The sequence below is a fragment of the Castor canadensis genome, chromosome 15, assembly GCF_047511655.1.
Source record: "Castor canadensis chromosome 15, mCasCan1.hap1v2, whole genome shotgun sequence".
Lineage (NCBI taxonomy): Eukaryota > Metazoa > Chordata > Mammalia > Rodentia > Castoridae > Castor > Castor canadensis.
Genome location: NC_133400.1, coordinates 79,459,188 through 79,478,369, shown reverse-complemented (window position 1 = coordinate 79,478,369; position 19,182 = coordinate 79,459,188). Strand labels below are relative to the sequence as shown.

The window sequence follows — 19,182 nt, the reverse complement described above, 5'->3', positions numbered from 1 at the left end:
AGAGTCACATCTAGTAAAAATAGAATTGACCTGCTGTGTTCGTGGTATGAGCAAAGGGCTTTGAAAGCAATCTCTCTTTTTTCCCCCGAAATATGAACAAGATCTCAACATGAAAGGGAAGGATAACTGAACTATATAAACGGAGTGAGGCAAGCATACCATTATTGAACTCCTAAAGACTGACTGCTGATCAAAGAAGGTGGACTTTAAAATCATGCGAGTTCATGCTTAGAAGTTTGCTTTGCAGATACCTTAAAAGCAACTGAGGCCAATAGGAGAAGGGGACCAGGAACTACAGAAAAGGTTAGTTCAAGAAGAATGAACCTCGAAGGTAATACACATGCACAGGAAAGTAATGTGAGTCAACTCCCTGAATAGCTATCCTTATCTCAACTAGCAAAAACCCTTGTTCCTTCCTATTATTGCTTCTACTCTCTCTTCAACAAAATTAGAGATAAGGGCAAAATAGTTTCTGCTGGGTATCAAGGGGGTGGGGGGAGAGGGAGAGGGTGGAGTGGGTGGTAAGAGGGGGTGGGGGCAGGGAGGAGAAATGGCCCAAGCATATGAATAATAAAAAATTAAAATTAAAAAAAAAGTTTGCTTTGTGTTATCATATTTTCTTACAATTACTAGTAAATATTTCTACTATTTCTATAATTTTTTTTCTAAATATAAAGCAAGAGGGGTTTTTGTTTGTTTTTTCTTTGATTTTGGTTTCTTATGGGGAGACGTTGTTTGTTTGGTTTTTGTTTTTGAGATAGGGTCTCATTATGTAGCCCAGGCTGGGCTTGAACTCACTTGAAACACAGCTTGGGCTGGCACGAAATTCTCTGTCCTGGCTTAGCCACCAGAGTGCTGGAGTCACAACATGTACTACCATGCTGGCCAGGAGGTGTTTTCTCTTTTAAAACTCAAAAAATTATTCCTGAAAAGCAAGGGAATCTCCTTGTATTCAGGATCTCACAGTCCCTCAAAGCAGAAATGTTCTCTCTTCTTTGTTCTGATAAGCAAAAGTGTTATTTGGAAATGTCATGGAAACCTCAAACAACCTCAACTATGATAATGTTTTGAAAAAACAATACAGTGAGAAGATGGTAAGAACAATTTATAAAGATTTTGCCCTGCTTGGACTAAGACATCAGAGTTATAAGTGCTAGGAGCTAGACACTGGAAGTCTTTGCAAGTAAGAGTTCTAAAAATCACTGGTCACCTGAAAAAGAACCATAGTTCTAGGTCATTGTGAACCATAGTGTACTAGGTCATTGTGATGTGGACAAGTGCAAAAGATGGGGGAAAATGCCTTTATATCATCACAGTGTCTATTTGTCATTTCAGAAAATATTTCTAGTGAAAACACTGTAAGTGGATTCAAAACATCTCATACATGAACAATATAGATGGAAATAAAGCTATGTGGTAGATGACTTAAAAAAGTGATGTTATTAATAATGAAAAATAGATATAAAATGTATGGAAATAGTTTGAATAAAATTATTTTATGAAGTGTGAAAATATAAACCAATATCTAAATTAAAATGTTTATATAGTATTTAATTTTATACATAAGTGGATAATTATAATATTAAAGTAAGTATAAAAGGCAGCTGCCTAATTTTTCTACCTTTAGCCCTAAAAGTAGCATATGTAAGTTAACAAAAAACTTTTTAAAAATACAATTTCTTTTCATAAAATAGCAGATTACCTCATATTTTAGGTTGCCTAGTACTTAGGCATAGAATTTCATAGAAAGAGAATTGAATAAATATTACATTTTCACAGCAAACAAAAGCTTCCATTTTGCAAAAAGGAAAATGAACCAAAATGAACTTAAATTTTAAAATAAAAATAAGAATCAAAATCATGACATTTAGTATTAAGGCAAAATGTGTATTAAATAAATCCAAGGTACTCAAACATTTTCTGATCTCTTACTTACAAAGAACAAACAAAAGCAACCATCAAAATATAGAGATTATTTTTCTACTTCTGTGTAAAAAATGTAAGATCAATCATTTCATAAAGTTGCATTGAAATCTGAAAAGATAGTTCTTTGTATATGTTACTGAGTGGATTATAAGTATCCTTAATATTAAGATGATGCAACGTAAGGGACATGAAATATACCTGCTCAAATATTTCAACTAACATGAATGGTTGATGTGTCATAGATGTATAGAACAGAGTTAAAGATTTGATTCTAAAAAGCATGAATGACCTCCAGCTTGGTTTGTCTAACTTGAGCTGAAAACAACAGAGTGATTTATTAAGCTTCAGATACATACCTCTAAATAATCTGTGGAGCAGTCTCTGTGATGTTCCAAATCAAATGCTAAAAATGTGTAGTTCACAGTGTTGCCTCTTGTTGCTTGGATGGTCCAGTTGCACCGCTGGTTTATAGAATAGGGATTTGGATAATTTATACTCTCTAAAATGCCATAGGTTTGGTTAACTATTACCACGTCCTCACATGCTGGAAAAAAAATCATGATTGTTAAGAATCACTATGATATGTGTCATAATTACTCCAAGATGTATTGTAAGATGCTCTTCTAAGAAGCATATAGATTAAAAATCCCATATATATACTTGCACATATGCATTTATATAATGTATATTTGGTGCATCATTTTTATAGCAAACACAGCTCCATTTAGAATAAATTTGAAGTAAACACTCTTTGTGTTAGTTGCACACGGCCACGCACATACTTGGCAAGTGATGTACAACTGAGCTATATTCCCAGTCCCAAATGTGAACATGAAGTAAAGTCAGGCTTTAAAGTCTCATGAAAATTGAACAGCCATATAAAAATGAGCATCGAATTCCTGTGAACTGGTGAACAACAGGGTAACGTGGCTCTACTCAGAGAGATTTGTATCAAGCATTCTTTGCTTCTGTTTTTTTGGCGTTCACATTTGGAAGAGCAAAAGTTCCGATCTTTAAGTTGAACAGTGTGAAGATACAAAGTCCTGTATGAATGCTAGAAATGAGTTAACAGCATCATTTTGTCGAACATGAAAATAATCCGCATGCAATTCCCAACAGAGCTTCTGTTATTCCTCCAGCTAGTCATCAGGAAGCACCAAGAGAACAGAGGGAGCATAAAAGACTTGAAGAAATGAAAATCTTAAATTTTGGGGAAAAGAAGTTTCCAATACAGTAGTGGCTTTTTTTTGAGCAGAATCTTCAACAAGTCTACACTGGTAACCTCTAGGTTTGGCTAATCCTGGGAATAAATGCCAAATACAGCTAGTCCTAATGACTTGAACAAGGCTTTTGCATCTTTCCTCAGGCCTTTTTTCATACTGTCTTTATGATACACAATTTTAAAAAATGGGAAAATAAACATCATAGTGAAAGAGTTGTCTTTGAAAAATGTGTTTTGTAGACACATTTCTGCTAAAATACTGCTTTCTGAAAGGTGGCTGTAACACCATTTTCAAACTTTGGTTTCTTTTACATTTGTGACTTCAAAATCTTCTTCTTTAGAGCAGGGATAATACCCAACCATTTCTCTTTGAAAAGCTTTATGTCACAGTTTTGTCTGCAAAGGATTTCTAAAAAATAATTTTTGTTGCACTAGACACCCATGAGAAATTATACCTCTTAGGCAGACAGACATCACAGGACTCAATGACCAGAGCAAAACAGAACAGAGGAAAATATATTCCAATAAACCATATGGGCTGGTTTCAGTTCTCACAAGTTACATTATTTGCAATCTTCTAATTTCAAGTGGCAAATTTTCTAGAAAATTTGACTAGTTAGCTCTGATTTTACCTTTAAGAGCTTATAGTCTATGTGTAATAATTACTCCTTCAGTATTCTGAAAGTATGAGAAAAATAAAATATTACAGGAATAAACACGGGCACCTTCAATAATCAACCAAGGAACAAATCAGCAAAGCAATAATAAAATTAAGGAAATGATTTTAAATTTGAACAAATAGACATGTTCCTTACAGAACTTTAAAAAGCTTTTTGTAAATAGACTAATGATGGATTTCTGAAGAACAAAGCTACATATTAAAACTCAGTTTTCAAAACTATCTAAATTCAGCCTAACTCTTACATGTTAGTGTGAATCTTCAATTTCACACACAAAGGTAAACATTAGCACTCTTATAACTAATCCAAAAGATATTATACATTCAAAAAATGATTTTTTTACTTTCAGTTCTTTTTTTGGATAACTGTGTCAAAATCATAGACGAATTTAAATGTAATGGGGCATGGAGTTATACTGTCAAAAACACAAAGTTTTTATTAAATAAAATCAAAGGAACTGTTTTGTGGATGTTCACTGTGAAACTAACCTCAAAAAATATATAATTCCAGAGCTAGAAGAGAGATTTAGAAATCATCTCATTTAATCTCCTCATTGTGGAAGCCCAGAGAAGAAAAGGGACCTGAGGGTTAGTGACCAGGCCTGATACTTCAGGCCTGTTGTTACTGTGTTCAATGCACTGTGCTGCCTCATGGGGAAAAAAGATCTTAAAATGGTTTCTCTCTACAAGGACCGGAGTTTTCCACACTTTAGAAAGTGCCACTACACACACATTTCACAAGGACTACAGTTTCCCTTACACCAGCCTCTAGATGTGTGTCACACCAATCTTTAGATGAATTACAATTACGTAGTCATTTTAAATACTCTTCTAAATTTCTATAATTTGACAGAAGCTTTGGTAATATGAGATTAAATTTAATACATGAGCATTTCTCTCTCAAATGAAGTTAAATTTTTTTGCATAAGAAACTACGATTCATTTCAGTGGTTCAAACCAAAGGGTTAAGTTTATCTCAATTTGTTTTATTGAGAGTCTGAAGGCCCAACGCTAGGCGGGCTACTCAAGTACATACTTACTCTGAAAGTAATTGATTCTGAAACCACCTGCTTCCTGACTTGCATCAGTCCTCAGTTTTAGTAATACATTGTCTCCACTGGAGCGGATGGGAGCGGGCTTCTTATTCCCACAGAGCTGAGCTAGCAAACGAGAACTGGTACTCGGGCCATCATACACCTTTGAGGGAACATTTGAAATATCAGGTGGTTGTGACTATAAATGTTACCTAAAGACTCTGTGGTACTAAAAGCGGGAAGGAAATACATACATGCTATAACAAAAGAATAGAACCCTGAAATAAAATATCTTTAAAAATTACATTGAAGTGTTTACTAACTCAGGCAATGAACCCAGGTGGAAGTCTAAACACTGAAAATGAAAGTCTACTACAAATTTTGAGGCCATACCTGATAGTAATTCTCCTCCTTGCTTTTTAATTCCATAGTTTATAACCTGTGAAATTTTAGTATGTTTTTATTTCATGAGTTTAGTGGACCATGGCAAGTTGCCAGTACTCTTAAAAAGTCCTACTTGCATGACTCTTATCTTCTCTCATTGACCAAAAAGTCCTCTAAATTGTTATTTTTCAATGCATATGTAGAAATTATGTATGACTGTGATAAATTCTGTTATGCCTCTTAGACTATTTTAATCGTATCTTAGCAGTTCATATTCAAATTGTTTTAAAGACTTGGTTTACCAAGCCATACAGTACACACTGTGCTTAGACAATTGTCGTTTTTACCACATTCCTTTTAAGTTCTTATTTTGTTTAAAATTTTTTATGTGGATGTTCTCTTTAAATATTCCCCTTTCCTGGATCTCAGAAATAAAAGTAAACACACGTTGCGTGCTGGGTGAGATGAGAGCAGTGAGTAATAAACTGAAACATTATACATACAGCCAGATAATCCCAAGAGCAGTTTGAATGATACTCCAAGTGGAAGTTTTCAAATTCCAGTTTAAACGGGCTGCCGTGGCTGGCTTTTAACCACCAGTAGCATTCCGAGCTGTGGTAGTAGGGCATCGGGTAGTTGGGAGACGTAAATACGCCTGTGGAAGTGGTAAGATTGCCCCCACAACCTACAGGAAAAAGAAAGGAATGATGCACGCCCTTTTCTTTCTGGTAAAATTGAAACTTTTAGTCTATATCAAATGAGTCCTGCCAAGTTGCAAGGTAAAACTATAACATGAAAGAGTAGCTAGTCTATCATCCCATTTCACATCAGTGCTTTCATGTTTCCTAATGGAGATGATCTGATGAAATAGGTCAGGGAACTAGAACTTTTCCCTGTTGTTCTTCAAAATATATGGCTACTCTGAATTCAGAAACATTTGCAATGTTGAAGTTTATTACAAAGAGTAATGTCAAAACATAGCTAGAAATAAACGCAGGGTAGAGCATGACAGTGCAACAACTAAGAAGCCAGTCAGAATGGATTTTCCAGTAGAAAAAACAGGTCTGGGCTATCTACCTGTTGCCGATCCATCCCAGTAAGCTTCAAATCCAGATGACGAGTCTATTATGTCACTCTTGAATTTCAACCACAGTTTGTTACCGTGAGAGATGATTCTTGGAGGTGGAGTTGAGCCACAGTATTTTCCCAGGAGGGGTGAAGTTTCATACCCTCCATCTCTGCGACACAATACCAAAATGAAAATGTATTAGGCCATTGATAGATACTACTCAATAAACAGTTAATATCATTTGAACAACAGTATTATAAGTGATCGGTTTATCAGATCAGTCAGTGTAGTGTCTCTCAAAATTATTTCCAAAAAATACAATTGCAAGTTTTCAATTTTTTGCTTTGTTAAGTGATATTTGAATGATGAAAAAGAATAATTATCACTTATGGCTGGCTTGACATCTTATATTTGCAAACTAAATGTATTTAATTTTCACCTTCTTGAAGCCTCTGGCAAATAGTTCAAGGAATACAGAATGTAGAAGCCTTAATTATTAGTACTATAAACAAATATGGCTTGATTTTACAGAGAAATCTTGAATGTGCCTTCTAATTTAGAAATTTTCAAAACTGAATGTGTCATATTTTTCTGGAAATTATTCTTTCCCTAAGATCTTTTGGAATCTTAAATCTAGTTTATAATCTGTAGGTTTTTCAAACAAACAAAAAAGAGGGTCATTTACTAAAGTCCAGGGATTAGTTGATGTAAATTAAACATTTACAGGACCACAATGGAAACCAACCTACAGACTGCACTGTACTTCACAGACTTCTCTCTGGAGGAAGGCTTCAGTGGAGAATGTATTGCAGATTTTGTGGAAATTGTGTCATTTTAGCATGATATGGTTTAACTGTAATTTGTTATTTTAATATCTTTATATCAGAGAATTAAATTTATTTTACAATATTGTAAGATTCCAGATATGAAATGCCAAATTAAAAGTTTGACAGATATGTATACCAAAATGATTAGCCTAAGTTAACTTGATATAATGATATGGGGAAATATCAATGTATAAGTTAATATACCGTCATTGATCACATAATTTTTAAATGCATTTTTCAAAGTGCCAAGTAATGAAAGAAAAGTGTCTTACACTGAAATTTGCAGGTCTAGAATTTTATTATTATTATTATTTTGGCAGTACTGGGGTTCAAATTCAGGACCTGGCACTTGCAAGGCAGGAGCTCTATTGCTGATGCCACACCTCCAGATCTAGACTTCTACTATTTAAAACAAAAAACTCTGTGAAAACTTTAATAAGGTTGTTGTCATGCCATCACTTTTCTGATACAATTAGATTAAATGGACAGTAAAGAGCCTAAATTTTAAGTTGATTTTACATATTTAACAATACTTACTTCAGAGCAGTAGCACATCTTGTTTTTTTTTCCCAAATAAAATCTGGAATTTATTTTTAAATGTTCCCAATAAAATAATTACTTGAAAATATCCACTAAGTCTTATGTGATTTTTTTCTACTTCTTTTGTCAGGCTTGAAATGACAATTTTTATCTCTTATAAGAAAGTACACAGCAGGGAGCTTTATAAACAATTTCATATTTTTCCTTAATCTTTCCAGAAAAGGTTAATAATAAAAAGTATTATAGGGAAATAAATAAAAGTGCTTACCTTATTTCCAGAAAATCTGCTGTACATTCTGTACCAAAGCTTTCCTCTAGAGAAAAGTTTAAGAAGTGCAGAGCAATCTGCTGGTTGATGTTGACTGTGATCCTATAAATGCATTCCCAGTTATTGGGGTAATTACTGGGGAAATTTTTAGAAGTGAATGACCCATAGTCATTTGTATAGTCCTCCAAGCATGCTATGAAAAGAAACAGAATATAAGAGAGAAAATAGAAAACATTATGTTATACTTGTAATACATTCTGTAATATACACTGCATTCATTTGTGCACTTGATTTTCAACAGAACTTTGTGGAATGTTCAGAGAATAATTTTATTTTGAAATCTAAGAGGCAAAACAATGAGAAAACCTCAGCTATGTGGTAGAAATATTTACATATGTCTTAAGAGAACAACCTTTTTGGTCTTAGGATAAAATTTTTCTTATCCATAATTTACCTTATATATTAAAAATAGGTTAAATTACAGAAATCTTAGAAGGGGCTTAGAAATAATTCAGTTCTGTTCCTTTCATAAACTTCCTTTAAAATGGTTTCTCCCAAAATATTTATTTGTGAGAAAGGACAAAGCAGGTATCAAAACTATGGAGTGAAGAATAGGAGACTAAATTTCAGGATCAGAGTGAAGTTCAGCCAAAACCTATCTCAAACACTGACAATCTATGCAAACTTGGGTAAGCTACTCCATCCCCTGAGCTGCAGTTTGCTTACTTCTAAAATGCAGACAGTTCACTATCTTTGACTAGGTGTAAGAGTTAGAGATAATGCAACTAAAGCGTTTAATTCATGATACATGCCCAATAAATTGTAGCAATCATTATTATTTTTCAAAATAGAACAGATGTAAGAAAAGCATAGAAGTAAGTTAAATTATTTATATAAAATGTTTAGAAGAGTACCTGGATACTGTTAGGTACTAAATAAATATCAACTATTCTAATTTAATAGTTTTTAACTTTACTTATTCAGTCCATCTGATTCTGTTTAAGAACAAATCTACTTCATCTCCAATGTCCTCCAAATCTGAGCTATTTTACAAAGGAAGTCTAGTTTTAATGCATTTTGATGTATCTTCAATTGCATCCAGTAATAACCTAGATCTAGGGTTTAGGAGTAGACAGAGCTCCCTGACTGAAAGTTTTAGGGAGAATAAGCTATTATTCTTTATTGCAAGTGAAATAAAATGAGTAATTCTAAATAAAAAGGGTAATTGCTGGTATTGGGCACACAAAGACACATATAAAATACAGTAGGTTCTTCTACCCATGCATAGCTCTCAGTGTAATGAACATTTGCCAAACATTTGGTTTTACTCAAGGTTTTGCTTTATTGAAGAAATCCACAATGATATTTAACTACAAAAGTGGTATTTCAGTCCAAACATGGAAAAGTGTGCTACTCTATAGTCTACCAAGATTTTTCAACAAGGGTGATGGCAGGAAGGGAGAGAGTGAGGGGAAAAAGAGAAGGAAGGAAGAAAAAGAAGTGAGGTAGGGAAAGAGGGATGGAAGGGGAAGAAGTATAGAGGCAGTATACTAATATTTCAGACCAGTATTGAGTATTAGTAAGATAAAATTTCCTGTATCTAATGGAAATTAAATGAAAGCTATGACCCCGTGTCCCTGAGTCTACAGAACTGAGAGACCCATTGACCTATACAAACATGGTTCACAACTGTAGCCAGTAAATCAAACACTTTGAGCAAATGCCACTTGTGTTAAAATAAATGATGTTCCTTACTTACCTACTCTATTCTCAGGGGAAATACAATTGTACTACACATCTCTAATGCAGCTCCCAATTTGTCTGCAGGAGAATCCTACATATAATCCAGTTTCCAGGAAAGGGAGCCTGATTTAATGACATTTTAAAGCTGTCATGATGACTTATTTCCTTATACCTTCGCCGCATGCCAAGGGGTTAATCTGCCAGTTGGTGAGTTTGTTCATCTCTGCTGAAACTTTGATTTGCACACACTTCTCTACTAATGCTGGCATGAAGGTGAACTACAGTGTGTGAAGTGTTCAAATGATCTTGACACTGCCCACCTTGTCTGGAATGCTTTGCATGCAAAACCTCCCCTCCTCCTCCAACACATTCTTTACCAAATAAACTCTTCCTTATCATTTAAGGCCCAGTTCAAATAGCACTTCTGTAAGAACTTGCCCAGACCAGCCACACAGAATTAATTTCTCTGCACTCAATAAAATTTCATGAAAATAGCAATTTGAGCTCTCCCAAATATATTTCCGTAATTGTTTTTACATGAGTATATTTCTCCCAGGAGGCCTTAGTATATGAATAAGGCCTTATTAACCATTATTAACTGTCACTGTAGTATCTTCCCCAAATTAGGTCTCAGTTACTTTTGTTAAAATTATATAATATCATGTGTTGAAAACTGAGTGTGGTGAGCCATGTATCTAATTTCCTCCCACTCTTTCTACCCCACTCAGTTTTTCACTTTCAGGCTACCCTTCTATCCCCATCCTATAACCTCCTCTACTTTTATTTCCACATGTTTCCTTCTCTTTCTCATTCCTATCCTTTTGACTGGTTTGGTTGAGGTTCTTTAAGATTTTATAAGGTTCATTAAATCAAAATAAGATAATTTGCTTCTATCTATGATAAGCAACTGATACTGTATTCAGTATAATAAGCCCCTCTACTTAACAATCATCAAACTAGACAAAACATTGGATGATGGGCAATATAAGGTTAAAAGAAAGGAAAGTCATGAAGTGGGACTCTTTGATTTCCTTAACTCTTGAACTGGGCAGAATTTCCTGATGAGAGCAAGGAGCTCAGAAAAAAAAATTAGTTAATTTTCACCTAAAGAGACTAGAGAAAGGAGCCACCACAGGCATGGTGGTTCTTGCCCGTAATCCTAGCTACTTGGGAAGCAGAAAAAAGTTCATGAGACCCCCATCTCAACAGAAAAAGCTGGGCGTGGTGGTACATGCCTGTCATCCTAGCTATGGCAGGAAGCATAAATTAGGATAGCCATCCAGGTCAGCCTGAGTGAAAGAACAAGACTCTCCAAAATAACCAGAGCAAAAAGGGCTGAAAGTATGGCTGAAGTTGTAGAGTGCCTGCCTGCCAAATGTGAAGCCCTGAGTTCAAACTCCAGTACCACCAACAAAACAAAACAAACAAAAACTCTCGACAAGTACAAATAAGGGAATTTGTCAACCTGATAAGGGACATATCTGTGAAAAAACCAGAATCACCACCATCATACTTACACACTAAACACTAAATGCTTTCCTGCCAAAATTAAGAAGCATGCCAATATGACCAATTTCACCCTTTCTATTGAGTATTGTATGGTAAATCATTGTGATAAGACAGGTGACCCTGAGACAAAGACAAAGAAAGGTAAAAATAAAACTGATCATCTATGTAGAATATACCAACAAATCTAGTAAATATTTATCAGAAAATAACTGAATTTAACAAGGTTACAGAATACAAGATAAGTATCTGAAAATCAAAATTTTACTTTGCATACATCAGTTAAATGAATATAAAAATTTTAATACTATTTACAATAGCATAAAACACTTGATGTTAAATTTAGTGGAAATGCAAAAACTATACTCAGAGCTTTCTAATGTTGCTGAAATTAGAGATGATCCAAATAAGTGAAATACAGCCAGGCATGGTGGTCCATACCTATAATCCCAGCTACTTAGGATATGGTCACAGGAGGATCATAAATTCAAAGCCAGTGGGGATTATCTCCAAAACTAAATACAAAGTAATAGCCAGCATATGTTTGGCAAGAAAGCAAAAAAAAAAAAAAACTTTTTAAGGACTCCTAATTTCAAAAGGTAACATTGAGGAAAAAGAACAGGTGAGCCCCACACACTGTAAAACTGTGAGATGATATTCACAGTACATCATTATAATAGAGGACATGCACCCAGAAGAGGTGCAAAGATTATGAGTTCGAGGCTAGCCTAGGCTACATATCAAGACTGTCTCAAAAAACAAAAAAATTATCTCTGCAACACTGAAGTCTGTACAATATCCATTTTTCTTCCCTTGGCAGTATAGATGGCACTTTCTAAAATAATATGAATACTGAGAATACTGCTAATCTTTAGTTTCCTCTGGAATGAACGTCTTCCTACAAAAGGATATTCATGTGTTGTCAAGATGCCTATCACATCAATATAAAATGCATACATAAAAATGTATGTGTGCCTTTATCTCATGTTTTCAGGGGAAAATTCATATAAATAACAATTGGTCTGTTAGTCTGGTCTTAGAACACTTACAAAGAGATAAAGAAGAAAAGTACATTTTTCCATTTCCTATATTCAATATAGTTGAATATCTCTGAAGATCAAAGACAACTGTTGGCAGAACTCACATATTTTTCTCTCCGACTAACCTCAAATGAAAAGGAAAACAAAGGAAGAAAATAGAAAAATTATGCGAATGTCCTCTATGGACCATTACAAAATCACCAAACTGGATTTTTCTGTAAATGATAGTGTTTCTCAGCCTCCACTGCACATTTTTGTACAAGTCTTTGTACCATATCATGAGCTCATGATCAAAGAAGGAAATCAGAATTCTGGGTAATCCTCCAAGCCACAAAGCAATGATGGTATCAGTCCCACAAGCTCAGAGTCACAGGAGTAGAATTAACTGTTCCTGTGGCTAAAAGAATGATGGTGTAGGGAGATAGGGAGACACTAGATTTAGGGTAACTGTCCTACCACCTCCCTGCTTTGCCTTATAGAATAATTTATGTTATTGTTCAATCATATTAAGGATTGATCCATAGACCATGGCTTCTAAAATCACTTAGGAGTCTCGGTTTCTGAATGAATCCATATGACTCAGATTTATATTCTGGATATAAAATGAATAGCCAGCCCAAGGAATCATCATGGGGCTTTTACTGGCATATTTGATTTAAATTTTCTTTAAAGCCAGGACTTGAGGGAAGATACACTTACAGACTTAATTTCTCCCTTAGGAAAGAAGAAACATTCCTAACCGAAATCTAACATTTTGCTACAATTTTCTGCTAGGCAGTCACAACTGTTGCCTTTTATTTCAAAGATGATCAATTCAAATGAGTATGAATACAAGCAAAACACTCACTATTGAATTGTGCTTGGATATCTAGCAAAGTCACAATGCTTTACAGTTATAATGAAATTTAATGCTGAATGTTTCTTTTTATCTTCCCTGACTGAGAAACAGCCAGGAATGATCATCCACACTTTTTAGTGTGAAGAACCTGAGTCTCCTGGATGCTAAGTTCTGAAAATCACTTAGTTCAGACATGGCCAAGAAAAAACTGAACCTAAGTCCCTCCCCCTTCCAAATCCTGTCCTCTTTAATAATTCCTAGTTTCTCTCTAAAAAAAAAAATGTGAACTTAGTAATAAAGACAAGTAAGGACCTAGCAGTATCGCAACTAAGCATTCTATTCTGAATTTTCATTCTAAGGTCCCAAGAAATGTAATAAATAAAAGAAGTGAATGTAGATGGGAAGTAGAAACTACTGGAACACTTATACATGCAAAAATGTAAGAGAACACTTCCAATTCACTTAAGTAAATCTTTTAGAGATGAATAGACGTACTAAAAAAACTTCCCTCAAAAATAAAGTATCTGACAATGGAAAATTCAGAATTCAAGGTGGAAAGAATACGAGAGGCTTGTGACTTCTCTGAAGTATATCAAGTTAGTATCAAGGTGGGATAGAAACAAGACCTCATTCTCCCCTGCCTTCCTCTCATTATATCATGAATACTGTTTTCCATCATACCATAGCATTTGCCATTACATCTTTTTTGTAGTTCTGTAGTAATTTATGTATTAAAACCTAAATTTCAGTCTTTGCTTAACTATAAAGACAAAATTTTGTCACAAAAACTATGAATTGCTTTGCAAAACTGCACTCTAGACCTATTTTAATCAGAATTTCTGGATGAGACCCTGAAACCTGAATTTGTAACAAGATAATCCACTCCTTCTCAAGTTTCTTATAAACAGTAAGAGTTTGAGAATGCTGCCCAGATTGAAGTTTTAAAATAGGAACAGCTATTTATCTACTCTTTTCTTCTAAATAAAGGTCTATTATTACCTCTCTGGTTATTGTTTCTTAACTTCCTACTCTTAGATGTTTTTCTCTGGGGTCACTGCAAGATGACTGAGAAAAACTAGCACCAAACACCCAGTGCGAGGAAGAAGTTGGGAAGGCCCAGTAGGGCTCACCTTTAACCTGTACTGATGTGTTTATGCTCATTCCTGGTCATTTCCCAGGACAATCATAAAGCTCTTTCTTCCCCTTTGAGAAAAACAGTCAAAGTTCACCACAGTTCTCTTGTAGCTGAATTGAATGTTCCCACACACACTATGTGCAATGCACTCAAGCATTTCCAAGAGTTAATTGAGACATGGCAAAGACATGGATTGCATGCTGAGCCTGACTGTTTAGTTTGGCTCCCAAATCACCTAGCTGTGTATTTTGGGAAAGATAAATTCAACATTCTAGATTGCTATCTGCCTTATTTAAAAGTTAATTGGACTCCATTTGTGATTTGAACTTCCTTGACACACCATAAAAATGCATTTACATCAATCATACACACATAGAGATATTACAAACAGATTTCATGAAGTGCTACCTAAATTTGTACGGTAAACTCTAATACTTTACGTTCTATTTTCTAGTCTACTCTATACTTTTAACAGATGCAGTCATGAATAAGTTATGAGTTACAGTGTGAAAAATAACAGAGTAGATATTATTTAGTTTTTCATCTAATATTAAAGTTAAAAATGAATTAAGTACATTTCTGTTTGGTTTATAATTTATTACTTTTCTTTCTTTGGAGTCATGGGGGATTGACCTCAGGGCACCATACTTGCTTAAGGAAGCACTACCACCAGAGCGAGCTTCCCAGCCCTTCACTCTTTAGTTTGTTTTTGGTAGCATCTTGTGCTTTCGCCTAGGCTGGCTGCACACCTCGATCTTCCTACCTCTACCTTCCAAGTAGCTGGGATTACAGGCATTTGCCACCCTGTCCAGCCCCTGGTTTGTACTTTTAGAGTTCTATTCTAGTGCTAGGGGGATTAATTGTTAACGTATATGGAATAGATGTTAGTAGAATATAAAATTATAATTTAAGTGGTGAAATTATCCAATTGTATTCCCTCAATGCTCAAATATTTTGTTCTTTAAGTTCACAAACATTTTAATCAGTTACTAAGAATGGCTTATGAGTTTCTACCCACTAACATTTTACTCTTTACTTCTTTTATTTCTATTTCCCCAGGCACATCTGGATGAAGGCAAAACCAGACTGATGGGGATGGAGTCAAAGTAATGACAGGAAGAGAATCTCTTTCCTCCCAAACACATATTTAATGGCTGACATCATAGCCATAGCCACACAGCATGAACCGCAGATGGAAAAGTAACTGGATTTGCATCAGAAATTTTCACTTTTATCAGAAAAGACAGGAAAGATTTGAGCAGGGAAACACACACTGACTGTGCTGAGGAACCCTGAAATCAGCAACCAAAACCATTGCCATTGCTCTGAAAGTAACATCTGATAGAGCAATAAAATAGGATAAGGGTCATTGATGCTTTCCCCTAACACTATTTCAATCTTCAGGAAACAGTTAAAAGAAGTTGATAACTGAAAAGAAAGTGTCTTATAATTCCTAATATCTCTGTAGTTTTGAGTCAGCAGCTCCCTCTGATCAGCTCTCTGCCTGGCTGCTACCAGCCTGACCTCCATTCAGTCTTCTGAACTCTGCCCTTCCCTGAGAAATACTGTAGGGCCACCCTCAGTAATTCCTGTGAGCCAGTCATTTGCATCCTGCCCTATGGGAAACTGTGGCAGGCTCCAGAATTATAAATTGAAGGTACTATATGTCCTCCTGGATCCAGTCCTCCCACTGCTATTTGAAATGATTTGACTGTATTAGTCAGACCTATGACCTCACCCAGTAAAAGGCAGGCACACAGTGACCAGCCAGGCTAAGGCAAGGGACAGAAGGTATGTTCTTCCTTGTCTGGTATTTCAGCCCTGTCTGGACCAAATACAGGCTAACATAATGACTAACTCACAAGCTAGCAGGGTGGAGAGTCATTCATTAGAGTTGTTAATTCAGTATCTTCAATTTTTTTAATCACTTTTCTCTCTCTCTCCCTTCCTCCCTCCCTCTCTCTCTCTCTCTCTCTCTTTCTCGGGTGAGGGGCTGCTGTGATTGAACTCAGGGCCTCCTGCATGCAAAGTATATACTCTAGATGGACTACACCCTCAAATCCTCAATCTGTTCTCTCTCTATTGATTTTTCTTCCTGCCCAGTTTTGCCCTTTCTTTTTCTTTAATTGACTTTTATTTTACTTGTATATCTTTCTGAAGACTTCTAGTTAAATTTTAACTTTAACATCCTCCTTGATAGATTATTTCAATTGCTCTTAGTTTCTGCAGTAAATGGTGCCTCACTAGCTGGTATATTAACAGAGTTGTCACCACAGAGCTTTGTCTTACTTTACATGTTATTACAAAGATTTCCATGATTATTTCAGGAGGCTCTGTCCTGAATTATATGTTATCTATGATACAGCTAGTTTATTCATGCAGCAAATTAAAATTATGTTCAAAGATGTTTAGACCCAGAAGACATTTCAAAGATCATCAAATTCAATCCTTTAATTACACAGATGAGAAAACTGCAGCTCAGAGAGTTCAAGTGACTTACCCCAAATCTAATATTCAGTGTGGTTTGGGGCCAAACATATGAGACAGATAAAACTACAGAAGTATGGAAAATTGTGTGCACACTATAATTTCTTGAGAAACCAACTTTGGTTTTTGGATATTAACCACTTGAACAAAGTCCAGTGAACATGTCAATCACACAATATAACCTATTATGAATCCTAGGGATTGCATTTCCCATGTGCTTGGGCTGGATAATGAACTATCTCCTACTCAGAGTTTGACCAGAGGTAAAAGTATATGTTTATTTTGCACTTAGGATTCTGGAGAAACCTAACTCATGCTTTCAAAACACAGAACTACTGCAGAGAACAGTAATTTTGCCTGAATTGCAGAGTAATGACCAGAGCCTCTGAAAGAGAAATAAATAAGGAATTCTGAGCAAAAGATTTTGGTATGTGGTGTAAGGACTTTCCAAGAAAAACAGTTGGGGTCTCCAGACTCAAGACTGTCAGAAGAACACGTCCAGGCACAGGGAAAGTTCCCAGTCTTTTCTGAAAGGAGCTCAGTGAATGACACCATGCTTCTAGAACAGTCCTGATTGTGTTACCCATTTTATGCATTTGTATTTTGCCACCATTGCCTCTCACTCTCTCTCTCTTTCTCTCTCTTTTTCTTTCTCTCTCTCTCTCTTTCTCTCTCTCTCTCTCTCTCCCAATCTTGCTCTTTTCTCTTTGACTCTATCACTCACTCACTTACTACCTGAACCATTTCAGAGTAATCTGTAGACATTACGTGCTTTACTCCTAAAGTAGTCAGTGTATTATTCCTCTGCAATTTTTTGAGACAAGAGATCATCTCACAACATAGGCCAGGCTTCGAGCTTATCCTTTTACCTCAACCTCCTGAGTAGCTAAGCTGATAGGCATTTACCACCATGCCTGACCAGTGTGTTACTCCTAAGAACAAAAGCATTCCCTTATAAAACCACAGTGTAATTATCAAATTTAGAAAACTTAATACTGTGGAAAATTCATATTGATCTAATATAATTGATTCAATACAATTGATTAGTATTAATACTAACATTGTACTAAAACTGATCCAAAACTTCTGTCTAATCATTGCTATGTTATTTAAGTCATTTTATCTTATTCCATATTCTAAATACTGCTTCCATTGTGTGCCACAGGTTTGGGATGAAGTATTGTTATTGTGGCTTAGATGTCAGTACTGCTTCGTAATGAAATAAATGTCACCAAGCATGCAAAGCTGCTTTGTTACCTGCTGATGTGTCAATTGCTGCATACTGTATTGAAAAGCCTTCGTGAGCGAGGTCAGAGTTGGCCACAAATTTCAGCATCACTGAGTTAGAACTGCTGGTAAGAGAAGGCGGGATGGATGTTCCACAGTATCTATTCCAAACCAAGAAAGAACAGACAGGTTTGAAACTTTTAGTATATTCAAAATGATGTACCAATAATTAGGAAATATATGATAATGGGATGCAGTAAAGGGAAACAATGTGTCATTAATTCATAGAGCACAGACACTGGTCAGTTCTACTCAATTTCTTTGCCTCATTGTCTCCATCTCTAAAACAGAGATGTTGATATATCTACTTTAGAGAGATGGTCTTACGAATTTGAGCAGTTAATACATTACATGTAAAGCTTGTAGAACAACATGCCTGGAACAGTAATCCTTTTGTAGGTATCTTTAAACAGCTGTGCTATGGAGAACTAAGGGTTTAATTACTAAGCCATCTAACATTTTTGCAAAAAAAAACCCAGCAATTTTAATCAGAAAAATGAGTCTAGTAATGCCAAAAATGAGGCTGTATATTATAAAAGACATTATGCCATGAGATTTGAACTATAGAAACACCCATAAGAAAGAAAGACAGGAAAAATAGAAATGCCAAATCAAAGCACACTTGTAAAAATTAAAGAATTGAAATGAAAGAGAAAAAATAGCATGGAAACTAAAACAAGAGAAAATACTGAATATGAGAAATATGTAAGTTAGTTTCTGAAGGAGAAAAGGAAAAAAAATTGGCATATGATAACACTTTAGTATTAAAAAAGACTTAACATCTTAAAATAAAGGTAGGTGAATTAAATAAATCCATACATGCATGTGACCATGGATACTAAATTTAGACATGATCATTATGGTTTACATTTTTGAGCAAAAAACTATGTATTTCCAATGGTTATAAGTACACACCTGCCCCTCCCCAAATAAGAAGTAAAAGAAGAAAGTTTAAAAAATAAAGATAAGTAAGAAGCAAAACATGAAGGGGAAAAGTAAAAACAGAAAAAAAATTTAAGAAAATAATGGATAGGGGAAAATGTTCAAAAAGTTATGACAAAAGAAAAGAAAATATGCAAAGAAAAAATAAAAAAGGCAACTGGGAGAATTCCATTTCCAACAAAAACATAATAAGTTTGCACCTGAAACTAAAAACCTGGGGACAATATGTAAAGTAGTGGCTCTCAAGACACTGGA

At 35.1% G+C, this 19,182-nt stretch overlaps 1 protein-coding gene across 1 annotated transcript in view; it reads right to left on the bottom strand.

Moving 5' to 3' along the window:
• The window catches only part of Cubn (cubilin), a 253,945-nt gene that overhangs the window by 176,819 nt on the left and 57,944 nt on the right, over positions 1–19,182 (bottom strand). Inside the window, exons 22-27 of the mRNA XM_074056589.1 lie at positions 17,956–18,086; positions 7,950–8,142; positions 6,323–6,483; positions 5,749–5,930; positions 4,868–5,024; positions 2,283–2,470 (exon numbers count right to left, since the gene is read on the bottom strand). Of these exons, the coding sequence (XP_073912690.1) occupies positions 2,283–2,470; positions 4,868–5,024; positions 5,749–5,930; positions 6,323–6,483; positions 7,950–8,142; positions 17,956–18,086 (1,012 nt within the window). The remainder of the gene's footprint in view (positions 1–2,282; positions 2,471–4,867; positions 5,025–5,748; positions 5,931–6,322; positions 6,484–7,949; positions 8,143–17,955; positions 18,087–19,182) is intronic.